Source organism: Oncorhynchus tshawytscha, linkage group LG14 (assembly GCF_018296145.1).
Source record: "Oncorhynchus tshawytscha isolate Ot180627B linkage group LG14, Otsh_v2.0, whole genome shotgun sequence".
NCBI classification, from domain to species: Eukaryota; Metazoa; Chordata; class Actinopteri; order Salmoniformes; family Salmonidae; genus Oncorhynchus; species Oncorhynchus tshawytscha.
In genome coordinates this window covers 36572136-36590997 of record NC_056442.1, presented here as the reverse complement: position 1 = coordinate 36590997, position 18862 = coordinate 36572136, and the positions used below count along the sequence as shown (strand labels likewise).

At 41.1% G+C, this 18862-nt stretch overlaps 1 protein-coding gene across 3 annotated transcripts in view; it reads left to right on the top strand.

Moving 5' to 3' along the window:
* The window catches only part of LOC112267133 (endothelial cell-selective adhesion molecule-like), a 64930-nt gene that overhangs the window by 36710 nt on the left and 9358 nt on the right, over positions 1-18862 (top strand). For 2 of the 3 annotated variants that reach the window (XM_024445245.2, XM_024445243.2), the window contains exon 2: positions 16865-17010. In XM_024445245.2, the coding sequence (XP_024301013.2) occupies positions 16865-17010 (146 nt within the window). Of the gene's footprint in view, positions 1-13908; positions 15091-16864; positions 17011-18862 lie in introns of those variants that run through there. The other variant, XM_024445244.2, reaches the window with a different exon arrangement.

Sequence of the window (18862 nt, the reverse complement as noted above, 5' to 3'; positions counted from 1 at the left end):
GCCACCTGAGCCCTGGTCCTAGGGTTTTGCTGCATCCCAGATAACAATTATAGGGAGAGAGAATGTTTTTGATGTTTACGTGTCCAGTTTTCCATTAGAATCTTCCCCTAACTATCAATGTTGGCAAAAAAAACATTTGAGAGCCTTTTTAGCATATGTTGGTGATGAAGGTAGAACATTCCCTTCATGTCAAGAAGAACTAATCTTGAAGGCGGTTGCCATGTTCTCAGAATATACAATATTAATGTTCTAGGCACGTTACATGGGAAGGTTGCAAGAACATTTCTGTGTATCAGTTGTCAAGAAGTCACCTGATGATCCCATAGAAATGTTCTCCCACCCCAAAAAATGTCTTTACACCTTGTTACTGTTGCCAAGCCCATCAGGATCTTGATTGGTGAACCACACATCCATTCACAGCTCTTTTTGTCTGTTGGCAATGTTAGGGATATTCAGACACAGTGCTTCTAGCATAGTGTTTTCAACTGACATATTTGACACACTTTGAGATACCGGATTTCATTATGCATGTTCATTTATACAGTCATTATTATTCACCATGTCCTCACCTGGGATTTGAACTCACAACCTCTTAGTTCACACCATTCAGATATTCCTGCTATGCCATGTCTGTCAGGTATCAGTTAATTTGACTATTCTCTCATTGATTTAAATTGTTTAAATAACTCAATTAAGGGCTTTCTTTATAGTTGTATAATGTTGGTTGGATATATTAACCTATTTTAGTAATACTCTGGAATCACTATGATCAATATTAAGAAAATTACAGTAAAAACTGTTAAATCCCCTTGGATTGTTGAGGAATGGAAAAATGTTATGGTTGAGAGGAATGGGGCAAAGGGTATGGCATATAAGTCTGGCAGCCCAACTGATTAGCAAACACTGCAAATATAAGAAATCATGTTACTAAACTAAAGAAAAATAAACTATACTATGAAACAAAAATAAATTATATAAAGAATGATAGTAAAAACCTTTTGGAGCACCTTAAATTACATTTTGGGATAAAAGGTTAACTCGGCTCCATCATTCATTGAATCAGATGGCTAATTCATCACAAAACCCACTGATTTTGCCAGCTACTTTAATTACTTTTTCATTGGCAAAATAAGCAAACTTAGGTATGACATGCCAACAACAAATGCTGACACTACAAATCCAAGTATATCTGACCAAATTATGAAAGACAATTGTACTTTTGAGTTCTGTAAAGTCAGTGTGGAAGAGGTGGACCAATTATTATTGATGTTGCAGACGATATTGCAACATCTTCAATTTTCAATCTTCAATCTTCAATCTTCAATCTTCAACTAGTTTTATCACACCTAGACTACTGTTCAGTAGTGTGGTAAGGTGGCACAAAGAGGGATTTAGGAAAATTGCAGTTGGCTCAGAACAGAGCAGCACGGCTGGCCCTTAAAAGTACATGGAGCTAACATTAATGATATGCATGTCAATCTCTCATGGTTCAAAGTGGAAGAGATTGACTTCATCACTACTTGCTGTCTGTTTGTGAATGTTGACCTATTTACTCACATCGGCTGTGGTGAGCGTGATCACAGTCTTCTGGAACAGCTGGTGCTCTCATACATGTTTCCATGTTATTCGCTGTTTTGATGGTTCATCGGGGGGCATAGGGGGATTTCTTATAAGCTTCCGGGTTAGAGTCCCGCCCCTTGAAAGCGGCAGCTCTAGCTTTTAGCTCAGTGCGGATGTTGCCTGTAATCCATGGCTTCTGGTTGGGGTATGTGAGGATGACATCATCGATGCACTTATTGGTGAAGCCAATGACTGATGTGGTGTACTCCTCAATGCCATCAGAGGAATCCTGGAACATATTCCAGTCTGTGCTAGCAAAACAGTCCTGTAGTTTAGCATCTGCGTCATCTGACCACTTTCTTTAACTTATCGAGTCACTGGTGCATCCTGCTTTAATTTTTGCTTGTAAGCAGGAGTCAGGAGGATAGAGTTATGGTCAGATTTGCCAAATGGAGGGAGAGTGTTGTATGCATCTCTGTGTGTTGAGTAAAGGTGACCCAGAGTTTTTCTTTTTTTTCTGGTTGCATATTTAACATGTTGATAGAAATTAGGTAAAACTGATTTGAGTCCCCGGCTACTAGGACTCCGGATTTGAGTCCCCGGCTAAAGTCCCTGGCTACTAGGAGCGCTGCCTTTGGGAGAGCGTTTTTCTGTTTGCTTATAGCGGAATACAGCTCATTCAGTGCGATCTTAGTGCCAGCATCAGTCTGTGGTGGTATGTAGACAGCTACGAAAACACAGATGTAAATTCTCTAGGTAGATCGTGTGGGCTACAGCTTATCATTAGATACTCTACATCAGGCGAGCAAAAGACTTCCTTAGATATCGTGCACCAGCTGTTATTTACAAAATACATAGTCCATCGCCCCTTGTCTTACCAGACGCCTCTGTCCTGCCGATAGTGTTTATCCAGCCAGCTGTATGTTGGTAATGTCGTCGTTCAGCCACAACTCAGTGAAGCATAAGATATTACAGTATTGAATGTCAATTTGGTAGATTAATCTTCGACATAGGTCATTGATTTTATTTTACAAAGATTGCACTTTTGCTAGCAGAATGGAAGGAAGTGGGGGTTTATTCGATTGCCTACGAATTCTCAGATGGCAGCCCGCCCTCTTGCCACTTTTTCTCTACCTTTTCTTCACGCAAATGACGGAGATCTGGGCCTGTTCCCGGGGAAGCAATATATCATTCGTCGGACTTGTTAATGGAAAAAAGGATTCCGTGGTGAGTAATCTGATAACTTCCGGTTATTTCAAATCAAGGTTTATTTGTCACGTGCGCCACATACAACAGGTGTAGACCATACAGTGAAATGCTTATTTACAGGCTCTAACCAATAGTGCAAAAAAGGTATTAGGTGAACAATTGGTAAGTAAAGAAATAAAAACATCAGTAAAAAGACAGTGAAAAACAGTAGCGAGGCTATATACAGTAGAGGCTATAACAGTAGCGCGGCTACATACAGACGCCAGTTAGTGAGGCTGATTGAGGTAGTATGTACATGTAGATATGGTTAAAGTGATTGTGCATATATGATGAACAGAGAGTAGCAGTGGCGTAAAGAGGGGTTGGTGGGTGGTGGATCACAATGCAGATAGCCCGGTTAGCCAATGTGCGGGAGCACTGGTTGGTCGGGCTAATTCAGGTAGTATTGACATGAATGTATAGTTAAAGTGTCTGTGCATATATGATAAACAGAGTAGCAGCATTGTAAAAGAGGGGTTGGGGGGGGGGACAATGCAAATATTCCGGGTAGCCATTTGATTAGGATCAGGAGTCTTATGGCTTGTGGGTAAAAACTGTTGAGAAGCATTTTTGTCTTTGACTTGGCACTCCGGTACCGCTTGCCATGCGGCAGTAGAGAGAGCAGTCTATGACTGGGGTCGTTGACAATTTTTAGGGCCTTCCTCTGACACCGCCTGGTGTAGAGGTCCTGGATGGCAGGCAGCTTAGCCCCAGTGATGTACTGGGACTGTAGCAGCAACGTTATGTACAAAATAAGTTACAAACAACGCAAAGAAATGAACAAAAAAACACAATTGGTTAGGAATACGTAAAACGATAGCCTTGTTCTCCGGCGCCATCTTATTTAGGAATCAAGTTTCGATGTTTCTACAAGGATGATCAATGGAAACAGGATGCACCTGAGCTCAATTTCAAGTATCATAGTAAAGGGTCTGAATACTTATGTAATTAAAGTATTTGTCATTATTGGGGTATTGTGTCTAGATTTGATAGATTTAATTTTATCAATTTTAGAATAAGGCTGTAACGTAACAAAATGTGGAAAAAGTCAAGGGGTCTGAATACTTTCCATACGCACTGTATATTTTTTAAAGCCTTGTCTCCTGCTAACAGAATTCATGATGTAGGCTATGGTTTCCAATAGGCCATTGTAATGACAAAACTCAAAGAAAAATATCAGCCATGTTATTACCCCGCTTAACATTTTCCTTGTGGAAATACTTCAAGTATTGTTTTGTTAATCGAGGAGAAAGAACATTTTAGTCAAATGCAAACTCTGCAATGGCAGCATTGATCTCTTAGTCCAGAAACACCACATTAAACCTGAAAAAGCATCTGAAGGTCATGCACAACGGCCCAAAGCTAGTAGCCAAAGTTCCAGAAATGCGTGAACGAGGAGAAATCTATACACATTATGATGATAAACAAAGATTCATAAATAATATTTACAAGTGTCCTAACCATATAATCAATCAAAATGTCTGAAATGCAATTCAAAACAGTAATAGTGACAGTTATGTTTCTTAGAACAAAATTGTAGGGTGACTACTCTAGCGGATCTTGAACCCAGGCCACCAACACCAAATGCCCTAACCACTGTCCCAATAAGGGTTATCTCTAGGGCAGGGCTCTCAAACCCTGTTCCTGGAGAACTACGGTCCTGTAGGTTTTTGCTCAAACCCTAATCTAGCGCACCTGATTCTAATAATTAGCTGGTTGACAAACTGAATCAGGTTACTTATATCTTGTGTTGGAGTGAAAATCTACAGGAGGGTAGATCTCCAGGAACATGGCTGGAGAGCCCTGCTCTAGGGCATGTGGTTATTGGGCCAGTATAGTTAGGCCCTGTCCAGAAGAATCCCTAAACCCTTCTCCCTAGGCACTTGTGTAGATCTGAAACAACTTGATAGGGGTGAGCAATAGGGTGAATGCACTTTGAAGTAAATACTGCATCAGCTCTGTTAAAAGTACACTTAATAAAATATTTGATTGATCATAGTGATTCAAGAAAGTCATTAAGACATGATAATATGCCCAACCAATATTAGACAACTATACAAAAAGCCTTTCCTTCAATTGCTGAAATAAGTAAATAAAATCAACGATAAGTCAGATTAATTTGACTTATTTAAGGGTTTTCTGTTTTTAATTTTACTCAATCACTATGATGAATAAAATATTTGAGTGTACTTTTAACAGAGCTGAGATTTTGGAAATCAGTCACTGACACTGACATAGTGGCGTAACAGAAAAATTTGAGTACTGTGAACCAATAGGGCGTGAGATCAAGTCCCAGGTAAGGACATGTTGAATAATCATTATTGTGTAAATGCACAATGAAGTCAAGTATGTACAATGCCTTCAGAAAGTATTCATACCCCTTGACTTATTCCACATTTTGTTGTATTGCAGCCTGAATTCAAAATGGGTGAGAGAACATGTATTTAATCCATCTACCCACAATACCCCATAATGACAAAATGAAAGCATGTTTTTGCTAATAAAAAAAAAAGAAAAACAGATCACATTTATATACGTATTCACACCCCTGAGTCAATACTTTGTAGAAGCATCTTTGGCAGTGATTACAACTTTAAGTTGCCTTGTGTATGTCTGTATCACCTTTGCACATCTGGATTTGGGGATATCCTTCCTTGCAGATTTTCTCAAGCTCTCGTAAGTTCGATGGGGAGCACTGGTGAACAGCGATCTTCAAATCTTTACACAGATTTTCAATGCGAGTCAAGTCTTGGCTTTGGCTGGGCCACTCAAGGACTTTCACATTCTTGTTCTGAAGCTATTCCAGAGTTGCTTGGGGTCATGGTCCTGGTGGAACGTAAATCTTCACCCCAGTCTAAAGTAGTTTGCACTCTGTAGCAGGTTCTCTTCAACGATTTGCATGTATTTGGCTCCCTTCAATGTTCCCTCTATCCTTACCAGTCTTCCAGTTCCTCCCGCTGAAAGCATCTCCATAGCACGATGCTGCCACCACCACCATGCTTCACGGTAGGATGGTGTTAGACGGGTAATGAGCTGTGCTTGGTTTTCTCCAGACATAGCGCTTTGCATTCAGACCAAAAAGTTAGATTTTTGTCTCGTCAAACCACAGAATATTTTGAATTATGCTCTGAGTCTTTCAAGTGCCTTTTTGCAAACTCAAGGCGTGTTGTCATGTGCCTTTTTCTCAGGAGCAGCTTCCGTCTGGCCACTCTCTCATTACGCCCAGATTGATGAAATGCTGTAGAGACTGATGTCTTTCTGGCAGGTTCTTCCATCTCAGCCAAGGAACTCTAGTTTTGTCAGTGGTAATTGGGTTATTGTTCACCTCCCTGACCAAGGTCCTTCTTGCCTGGTTGCTCAGTTTGGTTGGATGGCCAGCTCTCGTCCATATTTTTTTTCAATTTCCCAATGAACACTCAAGAAATGATTTTATACCCTTCCCCAGATACATATGCCTCATCACAATTCTAACACAAAGATCTAGGGACAGTTTCTTGAAATTCATGGTATAGTTTCTGCTCTGACATGCACTGTCAACTGTGGGACCTTATAAAGACAGGTGTGTTTCTTTCTAAATCATTACCAAATAATTGAATTGGCCACAGGTGGACTCCAATTTGTTGTGACATCTCAAGGATGACCAAAGAAAATTGGATGCACCTGAGCTCAATTTTGAGTGTCATAGCAAAGGGGTGTGAATACTTATGTAAATTAGGTATTTTGTATTTCATTTTCAATACTCTAAAAACATGTTTTCACTTTGTCATTAGGGGGTATTGTGTGTAATGGGTGAGAACTATTTTTTGAAATCCATTTTGAATTCAGGTTGTAACAAAACAAAATGTGGAATAAGTCAAGGGGTGTGAATACTTTCTGAAGGCAATGTAAGTTGAAAACACTATGTCAAAAGCACTGTGTTTGTGTATCCCTAACCTTGTCAAAGAGCTATGAATGGATCAGTGGTTCACCAATCAAGACCTTGATTGGCTCGGCTACAGTAAAAATATGTGATGTGTAATTGATTATTTGGACACTTGTTATTGCAACCTTCCCATGAAACGTGCCTAGAACATTAATATCTTATATTCTGAGAACATGGCAACCATGTTCTGTTTTTTTTTTTTTTTTTGTGGGACATTGATGGAATATTCTCCTAACCCACAGAATTTGACACATGAATGTTCTTGCACCATTTCCATGAAACGTGTGTAGAACATTCATATTTTAAGTTCTAAGAACTTGGTAACCACATTCTGGGTGAGTTTTATTTGACATTAATGGAACGGTCTCTTGGAAACATTCCTTGCACATCACAGGAACATTCTTATGAAAACGTAAAGTTAATGACCAAATGAGACTCTTTAAAGTTGTGGGAACGATTGTTGTTAGCTGGGATGCCTGTCTCTTCAGGACTTTCATCACAGTCTTTTATCTAGATAGCATTAAATCATCATCTCTCACCATGATTCACATACCCTCAAACCATTCCTCAACCCACACTCTATCTATCCTCACTCAAACGCCACCACAATAATGGTCTTTATCTCTATCGGTGATGTGAGATGTTTACCATGTATCTAATGAGGACTGCCTTGTTCGACTTGTTTAAACCTCAAAACAATTGAGACATGGACTGTATATGTGTGCCATTCAGAGGGTGAAAGGGCAAGACACAAGATTTGAAGTGCCTTTGAACGGCATGTGGTAGTAGGTGCTGGGTTTTTCACGCTCAACAGTTTCCTGTGTGTATCAAGAATGGTCCTCGACCCAAAGGACGTCCAGCCGATTTGACACAACTGTGGAGTGAATGTGGGCCAGAATCCTTGTGGAACGCTTTTGAACCTTGTAGAGTCCATGCCCCGATTAATTGACTGTTCTGAGTGCAAAAAGAGGGGAGGGGGGAGGGGGGGGGTGCAACTCAATATTAGGTGTTCCTAATGTTTGGTATACTCAGTGTGTGTAATCCCTAGTTTTCACAGTACAGTGTTAATTCTATATGACCTAATTTCTGTGGACTGGAGACATAGAGTCTTGAACATGACTTGAGCTGCAGGGAACATGTATTCTTGTCAAACTGACACTGTCCTGAAATCTGATAGTAGCTTGTGCCCACATAGCCAATAGTAGTCCCTTACAGTAAACATATTGACCGTAGAGGCCTACTGTATTTGCGCAAAATACTGGAATATTGGCCTGAAATTCTTAGTATTCACAATGCCATTCATATGGACAGGATTAACCATTAATACAAATCTATATGAATGTCTTTGTGGATTTAGCCTGTAGGTGGAACTCGGGACAAGATTCCTGTGTTTAGATTTGCCATCCACCACCTCTCTAGGTTAAAGACTCATAAACAAAGTAGATATTTGTCCTGCTGCCATAGATCATGTTCTTGAGGTTCTGAAAGGCCACTCTATTGTGTTCAAGGGCTGAAGGTACACACACCTCCCCGTCTGGGGCAACATAGTCATCCAGAGGAAGCCATAACTCTATGGAGGCAGCTGCCTGGCTGTTGGCCTTTTATTCCTGCTCCTACCTCCTGACCGTCTCCTCTCCTGCTGGTTTCCTGACCCACCCTGCCTGAACAATGGAGATGAAGCTAACGCTTACCGTCACTGAGGGGAAAGGTTGTTCCCTGGCAGATTCTGAAACGTTGTGGTGGGGTTTTGCTTCCCCATCAGCACACTAACCCCTTCAAAGGCAACATCTCTGTCAACTTCAACATTTCTATAATATTGTAAAACATTGTGACATGCATGCATATATCTAATGTTTTCTATGCTTGAGGCTTTTGAGTATTGCATGATAGGCCCTGTAATTCCTCTCAGATAAGAGCTCAGCGTAAATCTGAAATCAGATCACATCTTCTTAATTACAGGCCTGTATTAACCTGTGCTGTGCTCATCAGGGCTCCATGGTGCGATAGGCACGGACTCCCCCAGCCACCACTGACTCTATCTGTCACTAGTCAGCCTGTCAGCGCGGCCCTCTCTCTTGGATATAAAAGGGCCAACCCGTGCCTTCCCTATTCCCCCCCCGGCTACACTAATGACTTATAAATATCTCCTTCAGAGCCCAAGATGGTGGGCTGCCTGCTGCTCTGGTGGTGTAACAGTGCAGACCAGAGCCATTTAGGTCCACAGCCTTCCTTTCATGCCCTGCCATCATTCCTGCCAGAGAGAGCCAGACCCAGGTCAGTGTGGGCTGTTAGATGATGGACAGCTGTTCTGATGAGGCCACTGATATGAGACAAGACTGCTGGGCGGTATACCGTATTTTACTATATACCGGTATTGATGCACGGACCGGTTTGGGTTTTTACTTTACCTTCTATAACGATATTTGAATTTTTGGTTTGTTAAATGTGATACACCGTGTGTAACGTCCATTTGTATAGTTTACTTCACTACTTGAGTCATCTCTCCCTGCTATCTCTCTGTGCTTTCCATACAGACCTAGCCCAGCCCACTCAAGGAGCGCATTTGTTGTTCCTCGACCACGAGACACTTGCGTTCGATCTGTATGGTCAATGCAGCACATGCACAATACAGCACAATGTTGATAACGATGCTGTTTTCACATTGCTTTTTAATATAAATCCACTTCCGTTCTATAATTACACTATCAGTTTGTGTTTCTTATATCTGCAAACAGCTAGTTTGTCTTTTCCTAGCAAGTTAGGCCTAAATCTTGTTAGCTGCTAATGCTAATTGCTAGCTAGAGAATAAATGTACAAAGCTGTGTTAACATAATTGCAAAAAGGTTTTCTAATGATCAATTAGCTAATCCAAGTTTATCATTTTAAAAGGCACAACGTGCCATTGGAACACAGGAGTGATGGTTGCTGATAATTTGCCTATGTAGATATTCCATTAAAAATATGCAATTTCCAGCTACAATATTAATTTACAACATGAACAATGTCTACACTGTATTTCTGATCAATTTGATGTTATTTTAATGGACAAAAAAACAATTATTTCAAAAACAAGGACATTTCTAAGTGACCCCAAACTTTTTAAATGTAGTGTACACTGATCAAAGCTTCAATATATCCATCCTTTTCCACCTCTGTGCTCAGTGTGTGCCTCCCTTTCCTCTCCTCTGTCTTTCTCAGCTGGGAGAGTGTGGTAAATGTTCCATGCTAGTTGTCAAAGCTTCCAAGACTGTATGACAGTCCATTCAGCAATGCACACACAAAAAGGCATGCAGGCAGTCTGTTTCCAAGCAGAAATATGCATGTAAACAAAGATGAAAAGACAAGGCGCTGAGCAAACAGGAGCTGCATCGTGCAAAGACTAGACACCCATGAACTGCACTGGGCCCTAGACCAAACACAGTTCTGACTGTTGGACAGCCTCAGTCCTGTAGAGTGGAACAGACAAGTTACCCTCTAAAAGGCACCATAGTATAATACCATCAATCAAAACTGACCTGTCTTCAGCCTACAGGATCTCTCTTGATATGTGAAGGATTACTGTCTACTGTTATTAATTACTGTCTTAATTCAAGCCCTATCCACTATGTTCTACAACTCACTCTCTCTTTATCAGTGTAAGTAGGTCATGGCTTATGGTTTATGACAGTGATCAATGGAGATATGAATATTAACTATAGTAGTGGTCATGATCTGGTCGTTAATGATGATGTAACGGTCAGGAGGTAATGGTCATAAGTGATCGAGGGGAAGCTCCTTTCCTTCACGTTGACTGGGCCTAACACACTCTTATTTGGATTAGCCAAAATGCATTATTCAAGTCCAATCCATCTGTGTGTGTGTGTGTGTGTGTGTGTGTGTGTGTAGGGGGGGGACTGTCCTAGTGCCACAGGCAGTGAGGCGATTTGGAGTGTTCGTTTTTCAGTCCAGTTTAGTGTTTAAAAGGACGGCTCTGATTGATGGCCCTCTATGTAGAATAGCCCAATGTGGTTTCATAGCTTCGTAGAGTCTCTGAAGACATAGAGGACTATTTCAACATCAATCATGCATCTCCCCACATGGGCCAGCGGAATAATGTGTCCACTTTGGGGTGGCAAAGGTTTAATAGTCTTATCTTATTCGCCCCATTCTCATGAACAAATTGATATGATACCCACTCCAAAAAAAGTCGCTTTCTATGTTTTTCACACCTGTATATGTATGGGAGTCTATGATATGCTAAGTGACTGAAATACACCAGTTCTGTGTCTGTAGAGAAGATCTGTTAGCTTCTACCATTCAAAAGTTAGAGCCATATTTGTAGAATGAAAACAAAAACCATTGAATATTTGTCACACCATCGCAGCAGCTCAAACGATTCAGGGTAGACCCAAAAGCCAGGTCCTGGTGAATCTCTGTAATGCTGTATTCCATTACCTTTTCCTCTCGTACAACCTCAATGCCTGTATCCAACCTCGCCAATGTACACGGTTAAAGACATGAAAAATTGTGATCTAAAATCAGCTAAGCTGGTCAAATATGTTTTTCTCTCTGAAGTGCTCTTCCTTAAGGTTTTTTCCATTGATTAATTTATAATGTGATGAGAGAGTGAGTGAGAGAGAGAGACCATACCAGTAATGTATGTGGTGAAGAGACAGGGGTTGTGGGAGTTAGAGCCCATGTTTGCATACAGAATCAATTTGAACACAGTCAAAACTTTAGAGGAATTAAAGCTCCTGTGTTGCGATGGCATACTCAAAATGGTTTAAAATAGCTTCAGAGATTACGCTAATGTAATCCAATTTAAAGGAGCCGCCTCCAAATATTTATTATTTAAGCACCATCTGTTTGAAGCCCCAGGGGTCAGCCACAAACAGTATATGCACAAAGTCTTCCACAAAGAGGGCTATCTCATTGTCCTACATCACTAACTGCCTCTGCACCATCCAGAACCCAACTCACTCCTCATATACCCTCCATATCCTCACTTTACCTTAATCCTCTTTTTACATAGCCAAACACAGGCTTAGCTTTGTGGACTGGGTACTGTGTCAGGACACGTTTTGTAACGAAGCCTCATATTTTCCCATCATTGAATGCCTCTCAGTCTGAGATGTACATCGGTCACGGCCCATTTGTAAACTGTAGCCCCCCTGCCACTCACTGTGCTGTCAGACAGTCTTTCCTAGTCATTGCCTTGTGAATCCTTCCCTCTCTCCTGTGAAGACCTCCAGCCCCTCCGGAGCGTGCTACTGCAACTTTCACCAGCAGCTTCAGATTAGTGGTTCATTTGAAGGCTGACTCAGTCAGCACAGGAGAGATAGTGGGGGCTGTGCTGCAGCTTGAACACAGGACCCTCAGGAGATAAAGACTACGGTGAAACGAGAGATTATAGTGAAAGATAAGTGGTTCTGTTTAATGAGAGTTGGTTTATCTTCTGCCCGCGGCTGGAGGGTGGGCATGGTTGTGTGTTTCAGCTGGGGACTGGAATCATTTGATTGTCTTATAAGCAGTTTGTATTTTTCAAGGAGCCTATGTTGTACTGGTGGTGTTTAAAACATAGGGAATATCCATTTGTTGTTTTTCATTGGGGATTTCAGATGTTAATCCTATATTTGAACATACTTGCATTGATATCATTTAATTATTATCATGGATTATTATGGGTTATTGATCATCTAAAAATGGAGGCACTAAACATTTTGCCTGGCTACCCATCCACGTCGCTCCGGCCAAATGCCACGCCCACTAACGTTTCTTCTCCACGATGAGTCTGGATTTGATCTCCTCCCCGAAAACTTCTCGAATGCGTACACATTCAAACTGTTGATTGATCCCTGAAACCTATGGGTTGGGCCAGAGCCTGAACACACATAGGTAGAGCTTAGTTTCGGAAGTAGTCATTGGCTTTGGTACTCTAATTGATTAGACGATCCAATCGCTGATGACTTGTTTTGTACAACTCCCCCTAATTTTGACTTCAGCAGAAAATGACTTCTATCATTGCAGTCTAGCGATAGGTGGAGCATTGGAATTAAATTCAGTATGAGTCATCAGGCTACTAAACATTGGCATTTGATTTTAAATGACTCTACTACATCCATGTGATTCTAGTCTGTTGCTTAGTTGGTGATTCTCAAAGATTTGCTGCCCCCTCTAGGCTGCTCATGGTAAGTGACTAATTCTCAGTGGGCTCTATTTTGAGCACCAGTTTGGTAGCCTCATTCGACCATCCTGATGGATCCTGACAGTTTTTGCTGAGATATTTTTTCCAGCGATTTTAGAACTCTCCAAAAAGGCCCACTATACTAATGTCTATCATACATTTTTGGGGAACAATGAGTTTAGTTGTATTTCAAAGGCAAGATGCATCTTTTTGTATTATTTTTAAACACCCATATTGTCCATGTAAAAACATGGTAGTTATTAAACAATCCAGTTGACAGTGATGCCCCGCCTACATTGTGTTCTACAGTGGCAGCTTTTCAAGGGTTTATCTGTTGATAGATGTAGATTAATGATAGATGAGACACACTGGAAGGTGTGGATATGGGTGTCTGCAGCAAGACACAGCCCAGATGGAGAGTGGAGACAGGGATTAGGGAAGATTTTCCTTCATTTAATAATCAATTGAAGGGCCCAGTTCGGAGGATAAACCTAGCCCAAGAAGAAGCGGTAAGAATAGTCACGGGAATATAGAGCATTAAGGCGCAGTGTATAATTTAAAAGAACCATTCCCATTCATCATCATTCTAATCTACAACACAGTCCAATACTCCTTCGCATTAGGACACACTGAATTGTTATCCCCAAAAGTCTGGAGGGCTTAGATTTAGCTGCACATAGTTGTATAGAATTTTTCCCATAGGTATGTATCACTCTAAATTACTTTTTTCAAAGTGACGCAATCCATCCTAATCCAATCACATCCTACATCCGTTTTCCCATGGTAGGAAGAGCAGTTATATATTCCTCATCTGCATCTATATACTCTTAGAAATGTTTTGGGGTTCCATGTAGAGTCCTCTGGAAATGGTTCTACATATAACACAAAAGGGTTCTACATGGAACCAAAACTGGTTATTCAGAGTTCTCCTATGGAGACAGCCAAATAACCATTTTAGGTTCTAGATAGCCCCTTTTTTTTCTAAGAGTGTAGCACTGCTCTTTTCAAACACACTCAAACACAATCATTTCTCAGTAAAGATGATGCCCACATTGACTTCCAACTAATGGAATAGCCCACCCCCTCACCTTTAAATCTGCCATCTCAAGCAGAAAAAAAGAGTTTCTATCCCTAACAGGATTAGCGAGACAAAGTGCAAGCCAAATCAGAAAAAACAATCCAGGGTCTATTATGTTGTGGAATAACAGAATGGCTAATACAATGATGATGCTATTAAATCCACTTCAGTCAGTCTGACAGCATCAGCTGTGATTAGTGTTTTGGCAAGATGGACTTTCATTGGCACGAGTAGATGTTGCATTTTCCATTGGCGCATTGGTTCTCATTCGCCTTAGGAATTTCTGTGGAACAACAATCTCGAATAAACTTAGGCCTATCCGTTTCTGTTAGTATATGTTTTGAAAACCTATGCAGGCAAAGAAAAGTGATTGAGCTACAAATATGAAAATCCAGTCATACCAACAGTCAGCACAGAGACAGTTGTCAAAGTGACCATGTGTTAGCCTACCTCCTCTGTGTCCAGCCGAGCTGGTTCACGTGAAGCAAGAGTCAGGGTTGAAGGATTGAGCCAGGGATTGTTTAGGGATTAGTCAATAGGAGCTTCACGGCAGAAATTAAACAAGGGACACCATAGCAATGGGGTCACATGATACCAGGGGCAATAAGAAAGCATAGAGTCACTGAGACTATAATCCAAGAACAACATGCCAGCCCTGACGCCAGACAGATGCCCAGTTGCTCTCGCTCTCTCGTTCTCTCGCTCTCACTCCCACTCAATCGCTCTCGTTCTCTCTCTAATTCACCCAGCTGAATACAGTTTCATTCCAGAAAGAACCTAACCGGTGTTCTGTCACACAGCAGCTGTTGAGCAGCCCCTGGCCTAGCTAGATGTATGTGTATGTACGGACTTGACCGTCTTGCTGAGTGTTTGTGTTTGTGTTTATTGGGACTGGGGGTTAAGACCCTCCTCTTATAGGGCTAGTGTTTTTGCGGACGAGGGATTTGAGACCCTCATCACGTCACTCTGAGAGGGTTGTCTGTGTGTGTGTGTGGAGAGGGGTTATTCTGTGTGTGCGCGTGGGACCTAGCTCCAAGCTGGCGGAGGGCGAGGACTATGATTGCTGGGATCAGATGATCCATCTTCAGCTGACCAGCTCAGGGGACTGGCCGGCACCCTGTGAGTGAGCCTGCCCACCACCATACTCTAGTTCAATTTCTCCTCTTTTTCTCCTTCTCTTATCTCTCTCATTGAATTCTCATCCATTCATTGAATTCTCATCATCCGATCTCTATCATTCCAACTTTCATGCTCCTCTACACCTTCATGTTATATTCTGCCTCTTCTTCCTCAACCTCTTTTCGATGCTTTGGTTGTAGGCTGCTGGATGATACTTTAGGTTTTATTGCTCTGCCTTATGTCTTTATGATTATCCTAAGTGTAGTTATGGGTTATTTCTTGGCATATAGTCTTGATATTTTGTAGCAGGAGATATGGGTTAGACCTTGTCATTAAATGTGAACTAGTAAGCACTTAAGTCCTCAGACAGTTCAATCAACTAAATGCTTGAGATTATTTTATGCATATCCAGATATTCCAATCATTTCTAATGCTTAACATTAGTGAATGTCTTTTTAGAAAGTTCAATTAATTCTAATGTTTGATTTTACCTTGTTTTTTTATGGATATTCCAAATGGCTCAAACGCTCAAGGTAAGCTATTGAATGTATTTTTTCTGAAAAGTGTCATTTTGTTTGAGGTTGTTGGGCTAAATCATCAATATAACTGTTACAGTTCAAGTTTACTGCAAACAATTCTGACCACATACAGTAGGAACAAACAGAACTCTGGTAACCAAGTACAACATCCCAAATGTGGGTAAATTATTGATTTGTGAGATCTGTTATCTCCATTTTGGTCTGTCAGAAACTTTGTGGAGCCGAGTCCCGCTGAATGTTGCCCAGGTTACGTAAAAGCTCTCTCAAACAGCTGTGGGGGATGACAGATCTTTATCCTATATTAATCAAGGCACTGTCATTATTCTGCTTTTGATCTCATTTTTCTAATGTGCTCCGTCTTCCCCTTCCATTGATCTCATCTGGGCTTTGCAGGTTTACATCTGGCCAGTGTTTGTAGTGTCAGGGGGATTACCAGTATCGGTGTTGAATTATGATGGGTGAATACAAACCGATTGCAAGAGAGGGCTATGCAGATGTCAAGGAAGACCTGAATGGGCTTCAAGGCTTGGCCATTATGTGAAGCACGCTGTGACAAGTAGGGCTGGCATAATTACCGTATAACCGTGTAACCAACGGTTAACCAACGGTTATGTCTTTTTATTGTGGAATGAACAGCTGACTGAAGACGGGACGGCCAGGCATTCGTGTGGTTGAGTCTGTCTCTGCTTTAACATGGACTCTACAACGTGATGAAACGTTTGTTGCACCTTGCTGAAAACAAGCCAGGTGTTGTAAGCAAACAAGTCATCAGTTGTCGAAGCAACGCCCTCCTCCTTGCAGCAGTAGCACCTGCAGTCAGGAGCATAGCAAAGAACAAAATGTGCGTCTTAAATTTTTATTTTTTCAAACTGTTAGTATGGTGACCACAGTTATTTGGCTGACCAATAACCATCATCCAAAAATCCATGACCGTCACAGCCCTAGTGGCAATTCAGATCATACTATATATATAAAACTGAACTGATTAGAAGAGTTTTGTTGACTGCAATTCGTTCCCTAGCCCTTCCTATAACCCTCCAATGTTGGCAGATCTGTGGAAGCAATATGGTGGAAGCTTCACAACTAAATTGCTTATACCTATCCAGAGCCTTCACATCTGCAAACACTGAAGGGTTAGCACGAAGGGGGTAGGGAGTGTATTGGAACCGGCTGTGCGTTGATGCTGTGTCAGGTGAGTTTTAGTGACTGTGTGTCTGTGTGTTTGCTGTGTCAAGGTGACTCCCAGCGGGTGGAGATGCCCAGGAGAGAGATGGAGGTGGTGAAGGGTCAGGTGGTAGTCCTACAGGCCTGGTACAGCCCCACATCTGATATCGGCAGGAACAGTGTCATCTGGAACTTCATGGCCAACGACTCCAAGCAGGTATGTAAGCCATCTCCTCTTCCTCCTTTCCGCTAGAGGTCGACTGATTAATCAGCATGGCCGATTTTCAAGTTTTCATAACAATCGGTAATTGGCCTTTTCGCGAAAAAAGCTGAATTGTTGCACAAATGACCTAACCATAAACATCAATGCTTTTATTAAAATCAATACACAGAAGTATTTTTTTTTACCTGCATATTTAGTTAAAAGAAATTCATGTTAGCAGGCAATATTAACTAGGGAAATTGTATCACTTCTCTTGAGTTCAGTGCAAGCAGAGTCAGGGTATATGCAACAGTTTGGGCCGCATGGCTCGTTGCGAACTGCGTGAAGACCGTAATTAATATGCCAGAATTTTAAATAATTATGACTTAACATTGAAGGTTGTGCCATGTAACAGCAATATTTAGACTTAGGGTTGCCACCCGTTCGATAAAATACGGAACGGTTCCAAATTTCACTGAAAGAATAAAGTTTTGTTTTCGAAATTAGTTTCGGGATTTTTCCAAAGGCTCATATTTCTGTGTTTATTATATTAGAATTAAGTCTGATTTTGATATTTGATAGAGCAGTCTGACTGAGTGGTAGTAGGTAGCAGCAGGCTTGTAAGCATTCATTCAAACAGCACTTTACTGCATTTGCCAGCAGCTCTTAGTAATGCTTGAAGCACAGCTCTGTTTATGACTTCAAGCCTATCAACTCCTGAGATTAAGTTGGTAATACTAAAGTGCCTATAATAACATCCAATAGTCAAAGGTATATGAAATACAAATGGTATAGAGAGAAATAGTTGACGCGTCATAATTCCTATAATAACTACAACCTAAAATGTCTTAACTGGGAATATTGAAGAACTGGGCATATTGAACCACAAGCTTTCATATGTTCTCATGTTCTGAGCAAGGAACTTAAACGTTAGCTTTTTTACATGGCACATATTGCACTTTTACTTTCTTCTCCTACACAGTGTTTTGCATTTTTTAAACCAAATTGAACATGTTTCATTATTTATTTAACATTCTGACATTTCAGATTCTTAAAATAAAGTGGTGATCCTAACTAACTTAAAACAGGGAATTTTTACTAGGATTAAATGTCAGGAATTGTGAAACTGAGTTTAAATGTATTTGACTAAGGTGTATGTAAACTTCCGACTTCAACTGTATATATATCGGTATCGGCATTGAAAAATCATAATCAGTCGACCTCTAGTTTCCACAGAAACCACTATTGCTGGATCTTTTCTCATGAACTTTCACTGAAGTGTTATGTCCCTCTAGTTGGTGATTAGTTGATGTGCAGTCTGAAGGAACAGACTTATGTTGAAGAAGCTGTTTGATTATTTCAGGGCTGGGAGCGGCTCTGCTCAGGTTTCAGACAGTTTTATTCTCAGTAATCCAATCTCCTTCTAGTAATCCCAGATCTGGCCACATCTCACAGGCATTTCAGCCATGCGGCAGGTAGCCTAGTGGTTAGAGGGGCGAGCCAGCAACCTGAGGGATGCCAGTTTGAATCCCGTGTCCGACTGGAAAAAGCTGGTGGGAAGTGAGCTGGCAACTACAGGGTTGCTGATATCAAGTCCTGGATGCCATTGCCTGTTGTTGTGCCCTGAGCAAAGCATTTAACCCCCTACAACAACAGGTGCCCAGTGTGGCAGCCCCCTGCACCTCTCAAAAACTGGTATGTCTGTCTTTTGGAGGACAATAAAGTAATCTTAATCTTAATGGCATGTACAGTGCCTATAGAAATTCTACACCCCCTTGAACTTTTTTTCACATTTTGCTGCCTTAAAATTAAATCTAAAAAGGGATTCAATTAGATTTCTTTCCTATACATCCAGACACATACTCCA